The sequence below is a fragment of the Macaca nemestrina genome, chromosome 10, assembly GCF_043159975.1.
Source record: "Macaca nemestrina isolate mMacNem1 chromosome 10, mMacNem.hap1, whole genome shotgun sequence".
Taxonomy (NCBI): domain Eukaryota; kingdom Metazoa; phylum Chordata; class Mammalia; order Primates; family Cercopithecidae; genus Macaca; species Macaca nemestrina.
In genome coordinates this window covers 142,947,814-142,968,089 of record NC_092134.1, presented here as the reverse complement: position 1 = coordinate 142,968,089, position 20,276 = coordinate 142,947,814, and the positions used below count along the sequence as shown (strand labels likewise).

Below are 20,276 nucleotides of genomic sequence, written 5' to 3'. Positions count from 1 at the left end.
AATGATTCACAAACCAATTTGCCTTGTGTGCCGTTGCCTCGTCCTACATTTACGTATGCCACGTTTTGTTTGAGACTGTACCAGCATGTAACATACACAATATCCCTCCTCTTGATTATAGCATCCACAAAAGTTAATGTCCACTTACTCATAACCCCCAGCCTAAACCCACAGACACTTTCGCAGATAGTTCGGTTTCAGTTACCTTTTGTTGTGTAACAAATCACCTCAAAACTTAGTGGCGGAAAATAAAAACGACTAATGGCAATTCGGTGGGTTAGCAATCTGGTGTTGTCATGGCCTCACCTGGGATCACTCCTGCAATTATATCTGACAGCTTGACTGGTATGATGGGTTAACCTGATGTTCAATTTGGCTGGGCCATGGTGCCCAGATACGTGGTCAAACATTCTACTGTTTCTGTTAGGGTATGTTGCAATGAGATTAACAAATCAGTGGACTTTGAATAACGCAGATTGCCCTCCGTAATGTGAGTAGGCCGTATCCAATCAACTGAAGGCCTGAAAAGAACAAAAGACTGACCTTCCGTGAAGAAGAAGGGATTTTGACAGTAGATGGCTCTCAGCCTTGAACTGTAGCATCACCTTTTCCCTGGTCTCCGGCCCGCCAACCCACCCCTCAGATTTTGGACTTGAAAGCTCTATAATCAAGTGAGCCAAGTCCTTAAAATAAATATCTTTATAAACATACACATGGCACACACACATCCTGTTGGTTCTGTTTCTCTGGAGAACCCTGAATACACTAGGGTTGGAGGGTTCAAGATGGCCTCACTCATGTGTCTGGCAGTTGGTGCTGGCTATTGGCTGAAAAGTCTTAGTTCTCCACATGGCTTCTCATCTTCTTATGGTGGATGGAGCTTTTCCACTGCATGGTGGTCTTAGCATTCTAAGAAGCAAAGACCTAAAACCTAGACTCCAAAATGTACAAGATCACTCCATCATACTCTGTTGGTCAAAGCAAGTCATAAGACCATCCCAGATTCTAGAGGTGGTCAAATAAACTCCAATTTTTTATGGGAAGAGTGGCAATGTCACATTACAAAGGGTGTGGACACAGGAAGCTGTGATTCATAATAATTCCATACAATTATAATGATTTACGTCCGGGTGCAGTGGCTCATGCCTGTAATCCCAGCACTTTTCGAGGCCGAGGTGGGCAGATCACCTGAGGTCAGGAGTTTGACACCAGCCTGGCCAACATAGCGAAACCCTGTCTCTATTAAAAATGTATAAAAATTAGCCGGGTGTGGTGACGGGCGCCTGTAATCCCAGCTACTCAGGAGACTGAGGCAGGAGAATTGCTTCAACCCAGGAGGTGGAAGTTGCAGTGAGTCGAGATCGTGCCACTGCACTCCAGCCTAGGTGACAAGAGTGAGACTGTCTCAAAAAAAAGAAAAATATTTACAACAAAGTCTTTAATTTTTACCACTTAAATCTGGAAAACTATATTATTCAGAAAAAGAAATAATGGAATTCCAAATAAAACAAGCTACTCAATTCATTTTCTCAAACATTCAACTAAAATATAATGGTTTTGCTCTCAAATTAATGGAGGGTGAGAACCTGATAGAACCTCAGTCTAAGCACAAATCCTTAAAAGCTTTGACTGGTCCTATTTATTTCCTGTTATTTTCTTCAGATTTTACTTACCTATTGTTTTATTTTAAACTGTCTCTCTAGTAGAATAGAAAATGTACAGAGTAATGATTCTCAATCATTTTTATTTGCCACAGTACTTCTGAGAAATCCGTAGTGGTTGCTTACAACAGCAGGCAGTCTGTAAGAGAAGACGGTGAATAGAAGGACAGTAAACATTAGTATCTCTGGTGCGAACAGAAGAAACTTCTCTAGTTATAATCGCCTCACATTCTGATGCTCCCCTCAGGGAGGGTACATGAACCCCACTCCCACCTCTCATGCTTACCCCTTTAAAAATCACTGTTGTAAAAATCCAAATTGTGTTTTTTCAGCTTCTGTGAGGGCATTCTGCACACACAATGTCAAACTGAGTCAATAGTATTTGGGTTTCTGGGCAGAATGGAGTATAACTGTAGTTTAAAAGGATCATTTGCATTATTTAAACAATCCTTGATAGTAACTTTTCAGGAAAAAAATAATATTAGAGTATTATTTATCTGAAATTTATTATCCTGAGTGTTAAAATAGACGAAAACGAATACCTAGATCTGATAATCATTTGGCTAGACTGTGGTCCCTGGATTTTTAAAAAATGCAACAAAACCTCACAAAATCAGATTAATTAAGGGAGGGTTAGTTTCAGAGAGGGAAAAGTGAAAATTACTGAATTTTTAAAGAAGTGTCCTTTTAATTCAAGAATAATTTCCACCAAGGCCAGCCACGATGGCTCACGCCTGTAATCCCAGCACTTTGAGAGGCCGAAGCGGGGGGGGGGGGGGGGGGGGAGGATCACAAGGTCAGGAGATCAAGACCATCCCGGCTAACGCAGTGAAACCCCGCCTCTACTAAAAATACAAAAAAAATTAGCCGGTCACAGTGGCAGGTGCCTGCAGTCCCAGCTACTTGGGAGGCTGAGGCAGGAGAATGGTGTGAACCCGGGAGGTGGAGCTTGTAGTGAGCCGAGATGGCGCCATTGCACTCCAACCTGGGTAACAGAGCGAGACTCCATCTCAAAAAAAAAAAAAAGAATAATTTCCACCAGTGATTCTCAAATTGTTTTGGTCTCAGGACACCTTCACTCTTAAAAACTATTGAGGCCAGGCACGGTGACTCATACCTGTAATCCCAGCACTTTGGGAGGCTGAAGTGGGAAGATCACTTGAGGTCAGGAGTTCGAGACCAGCCTGGCCAACATGGAGAAACCGCATGTCTGCTAAAAATGCAAAAATTGGCCGGGCGCCGTGGCTCAAGCCTGTAATCCCAGCACTTTGGGAGGCCGAGGGGGGTGGATCACGAGGTCAGGAGATCGAGACCACTGCACTCCAGCCTGGGAGACACAGCGAGACTCCGTCTCAAAAAAAAAAAAAAATGCAAAAATTAGCTGGGCATAGTGGTGGGCACCTGTAATCCCAGCTACTCAGGAGGCTAAGGCAGGAGAATCGCTGGAACCTGGGAGGCAGAGGCCAAGATGGCGCCACTGTACTCCAGCCTGGGCAACGGAGTAAGACTCTGTCTCCAAAAAAAAAAAAAAAAAATTACCGAGAACCCCCAAAGCTCTTGTTTATATGCATAATATATATTGATGTTTACTATATAAGAAATTAAACCTAAGATGTTTAAACTATTTTATTCATTTAAATATAAAACTTTTATATTTATACATTTTAAAAATAATAACTACATTTTCCAAAACAAAAAATTTAGTGAGAAGAGCGGCATTGGTTTACATTTTTTATACCTTTGTTTAACATTTGGCTTAGCAGGATTGAGCTGCATTCTCATATCTGTTTCTGCATTCAACCTGTTACAATATGTTCTTTTTGTTGGAATATATGAAGAAAAACCAGCACCACACAAATATGTAGTTGGGAAAGGAAGAGCATTTTATTTATTTTTTATTTTTTATTTTTTTAGACACAGGGTGTCACTCTGTTACCCAGTTGGAGTGCAGTGGCACAATCCCAGCTTACTCCAACTCTTGGGCTCAGGCAATCCTCCTGCCTCAGCCTCCCAAGTAGCTAGGACCACAGGTGTGCATCAATATGCCCAGCTAATTAAAAAAAATTTTTTTTGTAGACATAGGGTCTTGCTATGTTGCCCATACTGATCTCGAACTTCTGGGCTCAGGGATCCTCCCACCTCGGCCTCCCAAAGTGCTGTGATTACAGGCATGAGCCACCATGCATAGTGGGGAGAAGCATTTTAATAACCTTCTCAGATAACTGTAATTTCCTAAAGGCTAACAATTTGGAATCTAAAACTTTATCAGTTAACTTTTTGTACTCTGTCACATTAAAATGGTAGTCAATCTTGTCCTTTTTTTCTTTTTTCTTTTTTTTTTTTTTGAGACAGAGTCTTGCACTGTCCCTCAGGCTGGAGTGCAGTGGTGCGATCTTGGCTCATTGCAACCTCCGCCTCCTGGGTTCAAGAGATGCTCCTGCCTCAGCCTCCTGAGTAGCTAGGATTACAGGCGCCCGCCACCATGCCCAGCTAATCTTTGTATTTTTAGTAGAGACGGCGTTTTGCCATTTTGGCCAGTCTGGTCTCGAATTCCTGGCCTCAGGTGATCCACCTGCCTCGACCTCCCAATGTGCTGGGATTACAGGCGTGAGCCACTGCGCCCAGCCAATCTTGTCCTTGAATGGACTTTTTTACCCAGTCATGCTGTTGTAACATCATGCATTGGTCATTTAGAAAATACTGGTTCAGGGCCGGGCGCGGTGGCTCAAGCCTGTAATCCCAGCACTTTGGGAGGCTGAGGCGGGCGGATCACGAGGTCAGGAGATCGAGACCATCCTGGCTAACACGGTGAAACCCCGTCTCTACTAAAAATGCAAAAAATTAGCCGGGCGAGGCGGCGGGCGCCTGTAGTCCCAGCTACTCGGGAGGCTGAGGCAGGAGAATGGCGTGAACCCGGGAGGCGGAGCTTGCAGTGAGCTGAGATCGGGCCACTGCACTCCAGCCCGGGCTACAGAGCGAGACTCCGTCTCAAAAAAAAAAAAAAAAGAAAATACTGGTTCACTGAGTTATACAGCTCTTCCAATGTTGACACGTACTATTATATAATATCAAAACAATTTACAAAAATATCACCATCAATTTATCAGGCAATTGGGAAGCTGTCAAACTCATGACGACAGAAACAAGTTTCCCAAAATCATAATTTCCACCTGAAAGCTCACATTTCATTATTGCCAACAAATACCGTTGGTTGTTTTCATTGAGGAGATTGACTCACTTTGTCCATTTTCAAGAAAAGATCTGCCGTATCTAAGTCTGAACAACCATAGTTTGTCTGTTAGTCCTTCTACTACTATTCTATGAAAAAAGCGACTAGCTGAGCTGGTATTATTTCCTCGAGAAAACTCTCTGGATGCAACTGGGTGTGTTATGTGTACTTCTTACTTCATCACACAGACAAAAGACATATTTAAAGGTCGAGATTTATTACAATTAATAATTTTTACTCCTTTATCAAAGGCATTCTTAAATGAAACTAGCTTTCCCCAGTGAGCATATGTAATGAAGGTATGGTTTGGTGTCACTGCCATGATTCATGCTAAGGGAACAGCATTTTACCCACTGTTGCTTTTGTACCATCCATTCTCATGTCAACAGTGAAAACGGCAAATAGCATCTTAGTATTACCATGGTCAATGCTGCTCTAGTTTAGGTCCTTTTCCTCATATGAATTTCCACTGTGGCCTTCCAAGGACCTTCAAGCATTGTTCTTATTTGATCCTTTGCCACCAGTGCGATTTTTAAAAATTATCAATTTGATGTTGTGTGATTGCGAGAGAGTGATGGATTTGAGAATGACTCCTTGGCATTGGAATGAATGATGATGCATTAATTTAGATATAGAATGGAAGAAGAGCATTCTAATGGGGGGAGGCAGCACACCTGCAGGGAGGAGCATTTTACCTGCATTCAACATTTATTCCACATCTCTGTGTGCCAGGCACTCTTCCCGATGCTGGATATATGACAGTGAACAACAAAAAAAGACAAAGTATCGGCTCTCATAGAACTCACATTCTAGTGGAAAGGGAAGACAAAAGAATAAGCACAGGCTAACAAATAGATACTATTTTAGGTGATGATAAGATCTTTTCTAAAGAAGAGAAAGTAAGGGAGATTGGGTGATCCTCAAAGGGCTCACAGATTGGTCACATTTGGTTTTTGTTTTTAGTTTTCTGAGACAGGGTTTCATTCTGTCACCTAGGTTGGAGTGCAATGGCACCATCTTGGCTCACTGTAACCTCAAACTTCTGGGCTCAAGAAATCCTCCCGCCTCGGCCTCTTGAGTAGCTAGGACCACAGGTGTGTGCCACCACGCCTGGGTAATTTATTTTTATTTTTCTATTTTCTATAGAGATAGGATCTGGCTGTATTTCCCAGGTTGGTTTCAAACGTCTAAGCTCAAGCAATCCTACTGCCTTGGCCTCCCGAAGTGCTGGAATTACAGGCATGAGCCACTGCACCCAACCAGATTGGTGACGTTTGAATAAAGGCTACTTTATAAAAATGAAAGGACAAATTGCTAAATGAATATCCAATCAGAAGGGATTACAGCTAGCCTTCCATATCCAAGGGTTCCTCATTTAGAGAGTCCATATCCACGAACCCAACCGACTACAGAAATATTTGGAAAAAAAATAAAAATAATAATAATAAATAAAAATAATACAGATTAAAAAACAGTATAGGCCAAGTGTGGTGGTTCATGCCTGTAATCCCAGAACTTTGGGGGGCCGAGGTGGGTAGATCATTTGAGGTCAGGAGTTCGACACCAGAGTGGCCAACATGGTGAAGTCCCATCTCTACTAAAATACAAAAACTGACTGGGCTTGGTGGTGCATGCCTGTAGTCCCAGCTACTTGGGAGGCTAAGGCAAGAGAATCGCTTGAACCCAGGAGGCAGAGGTTGCAGTGGGCCAAGATCACACTACTGCACTCCAGCCTGGGCAACAGAGTGAGACGCCATCTCTAAATAAATAAGTAAATAAATGAAATAAAAGAATACAGTAAATCAAGTGCAGTGGCATGCATCTATAATCCCAGCTACTCAGGAAATTGAGTCAGGAGGATTGCTTGAGCCCAGGGGTTTGAGTCCAGTCTGAGCAACATAGCAAGACCTTGTCTCTAAAAAATAAAAATAAATAAATAAATGAACTTAAATACATTTTGAAATTTTAAAAAATCAATACACTGGTCAGGCGAGGTGGCTCACATCTATAATCCCAGCACTTTGGGAGGCCGAGGCAGGCAGATCGCCTGAAGTAAGGAGTTCGAGACCAGCCTGGCCAACATGGTGAAACCCTGTCTCTACTAAAAATACAAAAATTAGCCAGGTGTGGTGGCGGGTGTCTATAATCCCAGCTACTTGGGAGGCTGAGCCAGGTGAATCACTTGAACCTGGGAGGCGGAGGTTGCAGTGAGCTGAGATTGTGCCATTGCATTCCAGCCTGGGGGACAGAGCAAGACTCCCTCTCGAAAAAAAAAGAAGAGAGAAGAAAACCAACTATTTACATTGTATTAGGTATTAGAAGTAATCTATAGATGTTTTGAAGTATATGAGAGGGTATGCATAGGTCATATGCAAATAGTGTGCCATTTATGTAAGGGACTTGAGCATCTGTGCCTTTTGGTACCCAGGAATTTCCTGGCACGAATTCCTAGCAGATTGTATTTCCAATTAGGGAGATAGTCAAGATTTTACAAAAGTGGTAGTATTTGAGTTGGCCCTTGTAAGAATTTTGAGTGAAGATTCATTGAAAGGGCCAATCCAGATAAAAGGAAGAGCGTGACCTGAAGCTGGAAAGTGCATCCTATGTTCAGGAGATGACCATCAATTTCTTTAAATAGAGACAAATGGGGTCAGATAGTTGCAGTCTTTGAATGCCATATTACTATCTGAACTTCATTCTCTAGTCTGTGGGGAGTCATCGAAGGTTTATAAGCAGGAGTGTGACATATCCGGAATTGTGACATATCCGGAAAAAAAAAGTGATTTTTCTGGAGACAGAGTCTCCTTGTCACCCAGGCTGGAGTGCAATGGCGTGATCTCAGTTCACTGCAACCTCCACTTCCCGAGTTCAAGCAATTCTCCTGCCTCAGCCTCCCGAGTAGCTGGGATTACAGGCATGTGCCACCACGCCCAGCTAATTTTTGTATTTTTAATAGAGACAGGGCTCATGCCTGTAATCCGAGCACTTTGGGAGGCGGAGGCAGGTGAATCACAAGGTCAGGAGTTGGAGACCAGCCTGGACAAAAATTAGCTTTTATAGAATGGATTGGAGGCAAGAACACCCAGTTAGAAGCCTATTGTAATAGTCCAAGTGAAAGGTAATAAGACACATAGTAGAAATAAATAGGAGGATATATATGAAGACAGGCTCACCATGACTTGATTTTTTAAAAAATTGCAGCTGAAAGAAAGGAAATAGACAAAGATACTGAGCCAAGATGTTTGGGAAGATTTTAATGTAATTAACAGAGAAAATCACAAGGGGAAAGAAGCAGGTTTGGGAGTACAGGCATATCTTGGAGATATTGCAGGTTCAGTTCCAGATCACCATAATAAAGTGAGTATCACCATAAAGCAAATTGTTTGAAATTTTTGGTTTCCCAGTGCATTAAAAAAGCTATGTGTTTTCACTATACTGTAGTCTAGTGCATTATTTCTAGTTTGCATTATTTCTTTTAAAAATGTACACGCCTTAACTTAAAATACTTTTTTTTTTTTTTTTTTTTTTTGAGATGGAGTCTTACTCTGTCACCCGGGCTGGAGTGAGTGGTGCGATCTCGGCTCACTGCAACCTCTGCCTCCCAGGTTCAAGCAATTCTCCTGCCTCAGCCTCCCGAGTAGCTGGGGCTACAGGCGCATGCCACCACACCCGGCTAATTTTTTGTATTTTTAGTAGAGACGGGGTTTCACTGTCTTAGCCAGGATAGTCTCCATCTCCTGACCTCGCGATCCGCCCGTCTCAGCCTCCCAAAGTGGGATTATAGGCGTGAGCCACCGCGACTGGCCTTAAAATACTTTATTGCTAAAAATGCTAATGATCATCTAAGCCAAGTCATAATATTTTCACCGATGGAGGGTCTAGCCTTGATGGTGAGGGCTGCTGACTGCTCACGGTGCTGACTGCTAAAGGCTGGGGTGGCTGCAGCAATTTCTTAAAATAAGACAACAATGAAGTTGTTTTCATTCTTCCTTTCATGATATCGATTGATTCTCCCTTTCATGAAAGATTTCTCTGTCGCATGCAATGCTGTTTGATAGCATTTTACCCACAGTAGAACTTCTTTTAAAGTTGAAGTCAATCCTCTGAACCTTGCCACTGCTTTATCAACTAAGTTTATGTAATATTCTAAATCCTTTGTTGTCATTTCAGCAGTGTTCACAGCATCTTCACCAGGAGTAGATTCCATCTCAGGAAACCATTTTCTTTGCTCATTCATAAGAAGCAACTCTTCATCCATAGTTTCATCACGAGATTGCAGCAATTCAGTCACATCCTCAGGCTCCACTTTTTTTTTTTTTTTTTTTTTTTTTTGAGACGGCATCTTGCTCTGTTGCCTAGGCTGGACTGCAGTGGTGCGATCTTGGCTCACTGCAACCTCCGCCTCCCGGGCTCAGGCGATTCTCCTGCCTCAGCCTCCCGAGGCTCCACTTCTAATTCTAGTTCTCTTGCTACTTCCACAGCATCTGCAGTTATTTCCTCCATGAAGTCTTTAACCCCCTCAAAGACATCCAAGAGGACTGGAATTAACTTCTTCCAAACTCCTGTTATTATTGATATTCTGTCCTCCTCCCCTAAGTCACAAATGTTCTTTTTAAAATTTTTTCATTAAATATATTTTTACTTTTTTTTTTTTTTTTTTTTTTGAGACACGGTCTTGCTCTGTCACCCAGGCTGGACTGCAGTGGCACAATTTCAGCTCACTGCAACCTCGGTCTCCCAGGCTCAGGCAGTCCTCCCACCTCAGCCTCCCAAGTAGCCAGGTGCATGCCAGCACACCTGGCTAGTTTTTGTATTTTTCTGTAGAGACAAGGTATTCCATGTTGCCCAGGCTTGTCATGCACTCCTGAGTTTAAGTGATCCACCCACGTTGGCCTTCCAAAGTGCTGGGTTTACAGGTGTGAGTCACCTCACCAGGCCAAGTCACAAATGATCTTAAGGACATCCAGAATGGCGGTGAGTCCTTTCCAGAAGGTTTTCAATTTACTTTGCCCAGATTCATCAAAGAAATCACTATCTCTGGCAGCTATAGCCTTCTGAAATATATTTCTTTTCTTTTCTTTTCTTTTCTTTTCTTTTGAGATGGACTTTTGCTCTTGTTGCCCAGGCTGGAGTGCAATGGCACGATCTCAGTTCACTGCAACCTCCGCCTCCCAGGTTCAAGTGATTCTCCTGCCTCAGCCTCCCAAGTAGCTGGGATTACAGGCATGCGCCACCACGCCTGGCTAATTTTGTATTTTTAGTAGAGGCGGGGTTTCTCCATGTTGGTCAGGTTGGTCTCAAACTCCCGACCTCAGGTGATCCACCTGCCTCGGCCTCCCAAAGTGCTGGGATTACAGGCATGAGCCACTGTGCCCAGCCTGAAATATATTTCTTTTTTTTTTTTTTTTTTTGAGGCGGAGTCTCGCTCTGTCGCCCAGGCTAGAGTGCAGTGGCCGGATCTCAGCTCACTGCAAGCTCCGCCTCCCAGGTTTACGCCATTCTCCTGCCTCAGCCTCCCCAGTAGCTGGGACTACAAGCGTCTGCCACCTCGCCCGGCTAGATTTTTGTATTTTTTAGTAGAGACGGGGTTTCACCGTGTTAGCCAGGATGGTCTTGATCTCCTGACCTCGTGATCCGCCCGTCTCGGCCTCTCAAAGTGCTGGGATTACAGGCTTGAGCCACCGCGCCTGGCCTGAAATATATTTCTTAATAAGACGTGAAAGTCAAAAATGACTCCTTGATCCATGAGCTGCAGAATGTCTGTTGTGTTTGCAAGCATGAAAGTCATATTCATCTGTTTGCACACCTCCACCAGAGCTCTTGGGTGACCAGTTGCATTGTGAGTGAGAAGTAATATTTTGAAAGAAATCCTTTTTTTCCTGAGCTGTAGGACTTAAAATAAAACATAAATAAAATGGTGGACTTAAAATATTCAGTTACCCGTGCTACAAAGATATATGCTGTCATCCAGCTTTTGTTGTTCCATTTATACAGCACAGGCAGACTATATCTAGCATAATTCTTAAAGGCTCTAGGATTTTAGCGATGTAAATGAGCACTGGCTTCAACTTAAAGTCAACAGTTGCATTAGCCCCTAACATGAGAGTCAGTCTGTTCTTAGAAGCTGTGAAGCCAGGCATTGACTTCTCTCTAGCTATGAAAGTACTAGCTGGCATGTTCTTCCAATAAAAGGCTGGTTCAGATACATTGAAAGTCTGTAGTTTAATGCAGTCACTTTAACCAGTTACCTTAATTAGCTCTCCGAATAGCTTGCTGCAACATCTACACCAGCACTTGCTGCTTCACCTCGCACTTTTAAGCAACGCAACTAGCTCCTTTCCTTAAACCTCGCGAACCAGCCTGTGCTAGCTTCCACCTTTTCTTCTGCAGCCTCCTCACCTGTCTCAGCCTTCATTTTATTGAAGAGTTAGGACTTTGCTCCAGGTTAGGCTTTGGCGTGAGGGAATGTTGTGGCTGGTTTGATCTTCTGTCCAGACCACTCAGACTTTGTCGGTATCAGCAATATCTGTTTCACTTTCTTATCATTTGTGTGTTTACTGGAGCAGCACTTTTAATTTCCTTCAAAAACTTTTCCTTGGCACGCACAACTTGGCTAACTTTGGTGCAAGAAGACTGGCTTTCATCCTGTCTCGGCTTTCAACATGCCTTCTTCGCTGAGCTTGATCATTTTCAGTTTTTTATTTAAAGTAAGAGATGTGTGACTCTTCCTTTCGCTTGAACCCCCACTGTACGGTTGTTAATTGGTCTAATTTCAATATTGTATCATAGGAATAAGGAGGCAAGAAGAGAGGGAGAAGGGCAGGGAGACTGCTGGTCTGTGGAGCAGTCAAAACATCCACAACATTTATTAACTAAGATTGTCATCTTATATGGGCATGGTTCATGGTGCCCCTAAACAATTACAATAGTAATATAAAAGATAATAGATCCGCATAACCCATACAATTATTATGAAAAAGTATGAAATATTGTGAAAATTAACAAGTGTGGTGCAGAGGCACACAGTAAGCCTGTGCTGTAGGAAAAATGGCGCAGATAGATTTGGTTCCATGCAGCGTTGCCACAAACCTTACGGTTGTAAAAACAGTTATCTGGGAAGCGCAATAAAGGAAAGTGTGCCTGTAGCAGACGCACGTTCCGTTTAGACATCCTTAGGACTCGTACCAGCGAAGGGCCCAGCTTTTCCACGCCAGTAGCTGCAATTAAGCGCTTTCCCCCCCCCCCACCTTTACACCTTGCTTTCCGGAAAGATGAGAACATAATGGATTTTGAACTTGCTTTGATCATGAAAGCCCAGTAACTCACATTTCTCCGGAAAAGGAAGCAGCGTCTGCTACGGAACAAACAGTAGAATTTTAATACATAATCCCCTGACCGTAGAAACTGAACCTCAGGTCCTATCCTGGCTCTAGGCCAGCAGGTCATGGAAGAATAAACTTTTCTTAGAATCTTTATCTTCTTTTTTTTTTTTTTTTTTGAGACGGAGTCTCGCTCTGTCGCCCAGGCTGGAGTGCAGTGGCCGGATCTCAGCTCACTGCAAGCTCCGCCTCCCGGGTTTACGCCATTCTCCTGCCTCAGCCTCCCGAGTAGCTGGGACTACAGGCGCCCACCACCTCGCCCGGCTAGTTTTTTGTATTTTTAGTAGAGACAGGGTTTCACCATATTAGCCAGGATGGTCTCGATCTCCTGACCTCGTGATCCGCCCGTCTCGGCCTCCCAAGGTGCTGGGATTACAGGCTTGAGCCACCGCGCCCGGCCAGAATCTTTATCTTCTTGAGACAAGCTTGGAAATGACAACATATATGTACCATGAACGCGAAGCACCTGAGCTCAAAGCAGTTGAGCAATCTTAAGTGGGGGTGCCCGGAAGTGGTGCGTTCTGACCCCAAACGTCCCATTACCGGTACCTGGAGGAGCAGGTTGCAGCCCAGCTGCATCGCCCCGCGCAGAACTGCATGCAGAAGAAAAACTACGTTTCCCAGAGACCTCTGCGCGGCCAGGAGCACCGCGAGGGGGGGCGAGATGGGGCGGGCCTCTGTGTGACGGCCGTTCCCATTGGTGCGCAGTCCAAAGGGCCTTGTAAACTCCTGCGCGATTGCACGGATTCAGGGACGCGCCGTGGCGCCGCGACGCTCCTTGGTTTGACTTTTGCGTTTCAGTTGAGTTCCCTGACGCGGAGTCTCAGTGTGTCGTGAGTATGGAGTTTCGGGTTGGGGGTGAAGGGGTTAGTAAGAGGCCTTGGGAAGAAAATCTTGTGAGGGAGAAGTGAAGGCGGAAGCAGTGCGGAGGAGAGGGACGTGAGCCTGGAATCTGGTGCCCGTGGCGGGGCTGGGGACCGGAGGAGAAAGTTCGAGGGTGCAAAGGGAAAGACCTCCGGGGTGCTGGAGGGAGGGGACCTGCCGCAGGGAGGGAGTCGAGCGTGGGGTGAAGTGGGGAAAGGCGTGCAGGATTCGGACGCCCTGGAGATGGGTTCCGGTACGCGCTCACCCCACGCTGCTCTAACCCTCAGGTTCCTCATTTGTAAAATAAGGGGTAATAAAAATACTTACCAGTTGTGGGGAGAATAAAATAAATTTCACAGATTTGTCACGTGGCTAACAGAAAAAAATTCCAAGTGCTACATAAATGTTAATTGTTAGTAGACAAGCTATAAGAATATATCTAAGCAAGGATATTGGAGATAGGTGCAGAGAAGCTAGCTGAAACCCGTTAATTTACCTGTCAGCAAGGGCATTGTTCTTTGGAAGAGGCAATGAAGAGTAAGACGCGGTTTTTATCTGCAGGGAACGCACGCTAGCAAGGGAGAAACGATAGCAATAAAGAATTCTAATACGTTGACTTGTAGAGAATTTCAAAGGCAGTTCTTTTGCAGTTAGATCATTTTTGCTAAATCATTCTGGATGGGGAGACTCAGGAAAGAGAAAAAGGAGGTGCTATTTAAGACGAGTTTTCATGTACAGACTAGATTTTGTTCAGTGAAATGAGGGCTGTGGAGGGAGCTGTGTTCCAGCTAGAGGGAAGCTCATGAACAAAGGTATGGAGGCAGGGAAGTTATCTGGAGACGGTACATTTGGGGGAGTAGAAGACAATAAGGCAGGAAAGTTAGGTTTGGCCCTTGTGGAGAAAGTCGTGAATTCTAGGCTAACAAGTTTGATTTAATGCTTTAGACTATGAGGTTCTACTGATGAATTTTATTACAGAAAATGGTTCAGGAGAGGCAAGGAGTTGGTAGAACCGTTAAGCTGTTGTAGTGGTATGGGTAAGAAGTATTGAGACTGTGAATTAACATGGTCATTGTGGAGATAAAATATACAAGATATTCATAGGGTTAGACAGATTCAGGAGAACGAGTGATCAAATGATGAATTTAAGTTGCCAACTCCTAGTTGCTTGGAAACGCCAAATTAGTACCTAAAATAGGAAAGTCAGAAGGGTCGTGTTTGGATAAAAAGATGATGTGTTAGGTTTAGGAAATGTTAACTTTGAGATGCTAAAAAAAAAAATACCTAACTTGAGTGATTTCTTTTTTAAGTTAAACATTTCAAGCGCCAATAGGTGAAAATGTCCAGTACATTTTTGTTAATTCAAATTAAGAGGTTAAAAGAGATGTTTGTTTATTCAACATGTACTTGTTACTTACTATATGCCATGTAGTGTTTTAGATGGTAGAGTTAATAATAAAAACAGGAGGAATAATGATGTTCCCAAAGAAATGGTTAGAGGAAATGATAAAGAAAGCTGAAGACAGAACCTTTGGGAGTTGTCAATAATAATAGTAGTCCACGTTTATTGAGTGCTTATATGTCAAACACTGTCACTCGGCGCTATATTCATTATGTCATTTAATCCATATACCAACCTATGACATAGAAGTAACTGAAATTTAGAGAGGATAACTTAGCTGAGGGACACAGCTAGTAAGAGGCAGGGCTTTGACTCAAACCCAAGTCTGATGTCAGAGCCTACACTCTCAACTACAATGTTTATTTTTATTATTATTATTTTTTCCAGATAAGGTCTCACTCTGTCGCTCAGGCTGGAGAGCAGTGGGGCAATCTCAGCTCAGTGCAGCCTCTGCCTCCCAAGCTCAAGCAGTCCTCCTGCCTCAGCCTCCTGAATAGCTGGGACTACAGGCACGTGCCACCACTCCCAGCTAATTCTGTAATTTTTGTAGAGACAGGGTTTCACCATGTTGCCCAGACTGCTCTCAAACTCCTGACCTCCAGCAATCCATTTACCTTGGCCTCCCAAAGTGCTGGCATTAAACAGGCATGAGCCACTGTGCCCAGCCTATTTTATTTTATTTTATTTTTTTGAGACAGGGTCTTGCTCTATCATCTAGGCTAGAGTGCAGTGGCACGATCACTGCTCACTGCAGCCTTGAACCCCCAGGCTGAAGTGGTCCTCACACCAAGCAGGTGGGACTGCAATGCCACCGTGCCCAGCTAAGTTTTACATTTTTGGTAGCGATAGGGTCTTGCCATGGCCTGGCCATGCCAAGGCCCGGCCCCAAAGCGATATATTTTTAAAGGGTAGTTGGCACTACCAGGCACAGTGGCTCACGCCTGTAATCCCAACACTGGGAGGCAGAGGTGGGTGGATCATCTGAGGTCAGGAGTTCAAGACCAGTCTGGCCAACATGGCAAAACCCTGTCTTTACTAAAAATACAAAAAAAAAAATTAGCCAGCCACAGTGGCAGGTGCCTGTAATCCTCGCCACTGGGGAGACTGAGGCAGGAGAATCACTTGAACCCGGGAGGCGGAGGTTGCGGTGAGCCGAGATCGTGCCATTGCACTCCAGCCTGGGTGACAGAGCAAGACTTTGTCTCCACAAAAAAAAAAAAAAAAGGTGGAACAGGGAGACCAGTTAAGAGACTGTTGTAGTCATCTGGACAAGAGATAACAGTGGGTTGGAAGCCAAGTGCAGTGACTCATGCCTGTAATCCTACTACTTGTGTGGCTGAGGGGAGAGGATTGATTGAAGCCAGAAGTTTGAGACAAGCAAGACCCTGTATCTAAAAAAACTAAAAAAACAAAAGCACAAGCAGCGTGCTGGACCAGGGCAATGAGGGTAGAGGTGGTAAGTAGTTGTCAGACTCTAGGTATCTTGATGAACCAGCCAGTAGGATCTGCTAATGGGTTATGTGTGGCATGTAAGACAAAGAGGTGAGTAAAATTTCTCCAACCGAGTTTGTTTGTCATAAACAACTGGCAGCGTAGAATTAGTATTTACTGGGATGGAGAATTCTGAGAGAAGAGCAGGTTTTTGTGGTGGGAGGTATGTATCAGGAGCTCAGTTTTACACTTGGCAAGCTTGGGAGACCTGCTGGACATCCACGTAGAGAGACGGAGTGGTCAGTCAGATGTGTGAGTCTAGAGCGGAGGGCAGAGTAAGGACGGAGGCGTCAGTTTGAAAACGACTAATGTGTACATACTGTTTAAAACTGTGAGACCTCAGGAGATCACCAAGACAATGAGTGATGACCAGTAAGGAAAGGGGACAACTAGGAAGAGGCGTCCTGGAAGCCAAACAAAGACAGCTTTGAAGGAGTCAGGGGGAGAGGCACTCTGGGGCTCTGAGCAGGAAAGTGGTATATGGAAGTAACAGTGGTGATTGTCTCTTTTCATACTTTTACACAAAATTCTTTCCCAAAAGACTGAAGAGTTTTTTTTTTTTTTTTGAGACGGAGTCTCGCTCTGTCGCCCAGGCTGGAGTCCAGTGGCGCGATCTTGGCTCACTGCAAGCTCCGCCTCCCGGGTTCACACCATTCTCCTGCCTCAGCCTCCCGAGTAGCTGGGACTACAGGCGCCCGCCACCTCGCCCGGCTAGTTTTTTGTATTTTTAGTAGAGACGGGATTTCACCGTGTTAGCCAGGATCGTCTCCATCTCCTCACCTCATGATCCACCCACCTCGGCCTCCCAAAGTGCTGGGATTACAGGTGTGAGCCACTGTTTCCGGCTGCAGAACTGAAGATTTTAAGCAGATTATACCAGGTAGAAGGACATAACAGAACATCATCTGACTTGCTGAGAATCAGAATGGATTGACAGAGCATGCTTGATAAGAAAGCTTTCACCAAAGCAGTAAAAAATCAGCCTCCCTCCCTCTTTCCTTCTTTCTCTGTCAGTCATATAACATGGAATGGCATTCCCTTTCCAGCAGTTTATCTTCCTGAAAATTTCTGTAATAAGGTTGCTTAAAGTGCAGAAACTCAAGATCTTGCTTTATCAATTGAGATGGAGATTATGAAGAGCCTTTTAAAGTTTATAAGTAATTTTTTTTTCTTCTACTGACGATAATAGAGAAAGCACATGAAATGAAGATCGCATCAGTGGTTTTGTATTCATTTTAAATTTGATATAGTGGGTGCTCTACCTTCATTTCCATTTACTGCTTCTGTTTATGGAGAGAGGAGTGGGGGCAGGGGAAGTCCATTTGTTGGTGAGGCTGGCCTTGAACTCCTGGGCTCAAGTGATTCCCTCTCCTCAGCCCCCTGAGTAGCAGGGACTATAGGTGCGGGCCACTGCACCTGGCTCTATGTGCTGTTTCTTGCTTAGTAGAGATTTTTCTGCATCTCCTTCTCCTATAACTTCAAGGAAAAGATTGTAGATTTGTTTTTGTGTTTTTGCAGTTAACGAGGAGACCTTTCTTACTTTGTGTGCTTATCCATTTAAATATTCAATGCCATTCTGATTTTTATTTGAAAATAATTATGAGTACCTTTTGAAAATGCAAAAGGCATGAATTTCAGGATTTGGAGATACTTTAAAGAATACTACATTTTAGGCTGGGGGTGGTGGCTCACGCCTGTAATCCCAGCACTTTGAGAGGCTGAGGTGGGCGGATCATGAGGTCAGGAGATCAGGACCAGCCTGGCCAATATGGTGAAACCCCATCTCTACTAAAAATACAAAAATTAGCCAGGCACGGTGATGGGCACCTGTAGTCCCAGCTACTTGGAAGGCAGAGGCAGGAGAATTGCTTGAACCTGGAAGGCGGAGGTTGCAGTGAGCCAAGATCAAGCCACTGCACTCCAGCCTGGGCAACAGAGTGAGACTCTGTCTCAAAAAAAAAAACAAAAAAAAAAAAACTACATTTTAAAACATCAAATTCTTTCCAAGAGGCAAATATGATGATGTTGAAGAGGGAACCAGTCTATGCATTCTGTACTGTTTCTATTTTTCTATTCTTGGCCCCTAATTATGAACTTTTGTGTATTTGATAGGTGTGAAAAAGACAGCATGAACTTTACCCCAAAACACACCCCTGTCTGCAGAAAGTAAGACATTTGCTTATTTTCAAGTTGTTAAGAAATCAAGACTTATATAGCCTTAGACTAAGTTAGCCTAGGAACTGGGAAGGTATTGGAAACGTATTTCCTAACGGTTTTTTTTTTTTTTTTTTTTGAGACAGAATTTCACTCTGTTGCCCATGATGGAGTGTAGTGGTGCAATCATAGCTCATTGCAGTCTTGACCTCTTGCACTCAAGCAATCCTCCCGCCTCAGCCTCCCAAAGTGCTGAGATTACAGGCATAAGCCACTGTGCCCAGCCTGAAACAACCCCTTTAGAAAACATGAAATGTTGGCCGGGCATGGTGGCTCACGCCTATAATCCCAGCACTTTGGGAGGCCAAGGTGGGCAGGTCACAAGGTCAGGCGTTTGAGAACAGCCTGGCCAACATGGTGAAACCCCGTCTCTACTTTAAAAAAAAAAAAAAAAAAATTACCTGGGCATGGTGGCAGGCGCCTGTAAACTCAGCTGCGTGGGAGGCTGAGGCAGGAGAATTGCTTGAACCCAGGAGGTGGAGGTTGCAGTGAGCTGAGATCGCGCCGTTGCACTCCAGCCTGGGCAACAGAGCAAGACTCCATCTCAAAAAAAAAAAAGAAATGTTAAGTAAAACAGTATTTCTCTCACAAGTTTTTAGTGATTGAGAAAATGTTTAAGTTTTTCTTTGTGCTAGTTGACAAATTTTAATATCTCTGCATGCTTATGTATTAGAAGTGAGCACAAATATTAACTCTAACTCAGAGCTTCTGGTATAGTTTCTCTACTCTGCTGTCTATTTTGTTATGTTATAAATTGCAGACAACCAAATTTGATTTATTTTCACAGGAGGGTTTCTCTTCCTCTGTGCTATTTTTGTTTTGTTTTGTTTTTTTGTTTTTTGAGACAAAGTTTTGCCCTTGTTGCCCAGGCTGGAGTGCAATGGCGCGATCTCGGCTCCACCGCAACCTCCCTCCCAGGTTCAAGTGATTCTCCTGCTACAGCCTCCCGAGTAGCTGGGATTACAGGCGCCCGCCACCACGCCCGGCTAGTTTTTTGCATTTTTAGTAGAGACAGGGTTTCTCCATGTTGGTCAGGCTGTTCTCAAACCTCCGTTCTCAGGTGATCCGCCTGCCTTAGCCTCCCAAAATGCTGGGATTACAGGTGTGAGCCACTGCGCCTGGCCTGTACTGTTTTCCAACTTTCATTATTTTAGCTCAAGTCTTGTTTGCTAGAAGCAAACAAACAAAAACTTCATGTCCACCCTTTTTTTTTTTTGAGATGGAGTTTCGCTGTTGTTTTCCAGGCTGGAGTGCAATGATGCGATCCTGGCTCACTGCAACCTCCATCTCCCAGGTTCATGCAATTTTCCTGCCTCAGCCTCCCGAGCACCTAAGATTACAGGCGCCCGCCACCATGCCTGGTTAATTTTGTATTTTTAGTAGAGATGGGGTTTCACCATGCTGGCCAGGCTGGTTTTGAACTCCTGACCTCAGGTGATCCACTCACCTCAGCCTCCCAAAGTGGTGGGATTATAGACGTGAACCACCACGCCCAGCCATGTCCAACCTTTAATCAGAGTCTTTTTGCCAGTTAATAACATTTAGTTTTAATCTGTGCGATTCAAATGTCTCATATGCTAGAGATTAGCATCTGATGTGTTTGTTTCAATTGCAATATGTCTTTTTTTTTTTTTGAGACGTAGTTTCACTATTGTTGCCCAAGCTGGAGTGCAATAGCGCAATCTCTACTCATTACAACCTCTGCCTCCGGGTTTCAAGCGATTCTCCTCCCTCAGCCTCCCAAGTAGCTGAGATTACAGGCACATGCCACCACGCCTGGCTAATTTTTGTATTTTTAGTAGAGACGGGGTTTCACCATGTTGGTCAGGCTGGTCTCGAACTCCTGACCTCAGGTGATCCACCTGCCTCAGCCTCCCAAAGTGGTGGGATTACAGGCGTGAGCCACTGCACCCGGCCTGCAATATGTCTTATAGTAGTACTACACTTTCTGATTGTTACTACGTGGTCTCCCTTAGTTTATGTTCTTTTTTTTTTTTTTTTTTTTTTTTTTTTTTTTTTTTTTTTGAGACGGAGTC

General features: G+C 44.0%; 1 protein-coding gene and 1 long non-coding RNA gene across 13 annotated transcripts in view; one reads left to right on the top strand and one right to left on the bottom strand.

Moving 5' to 3' along the window:
- Positions 1 to 681: 681 nt before the first annotated feature.
- LOC105463807 (uncharacterized) lies at positions 682 to 13,720 on the bottom strand. Of its 7 annotated transcripts, XR_011609463.1 has the most exons (5): positions 12,720 to 12,734; positions 12,217 to 12,244; positions 5,586 to 5,699; positions 1,674 to 1,800; positions 682 to 931 (listed from the first exon to the last, which is right to left on the bottom strand). It is a non-coding gene; the product is annotated as an uncharacterized lncRNA (long non-coding RNA). The 7 variants fall into 7 exon arrangements; XR_976539.3 differs by lacking the exons at positions 12,217 to 12,244; positions 12,720 to 12,734 and adding an exon at positions 13,630 to 13,720; XR_976538.3 differs by lacking the exons at positions 12,217 to 12,244; positions 12,720 to 12,734 and adding an exon at positions 12,819 to 12,955.
- The window catches only part of LOC105463815 (coiled-coil domain containing 77), a 57,593-nt gene continuing 50,273 nt past the window's right edge, over positions 12,957 to 20,276 (top strand). The window contains exons 1-2 of one of the 6 annotated variants that reach the window (XM_071072385.1): positions 12,961 to 13,102; positions 18,139 to 18,192. In XM_071072385.1, coding sequence (XP_070928486.1) covers positions 18,155 to 18,192 — 38 coding nt within the window. In that variant the 5' untranslated portion in view covers positions 12,961 to 13,102; positions 18,139 to 18,154. Of the gene's footprint in view, positions 13,103 to 13,335; positions 13,946 to 15,728; positions 16,907 to 18,138; positions 18,193 to 20,276 lie in introns of those variants that run through there. The other 5 variants (XM_071072380.1, XM_071072384.1, XM_071072382.1 and 2 more) reach the window with 5 other exon arrangements.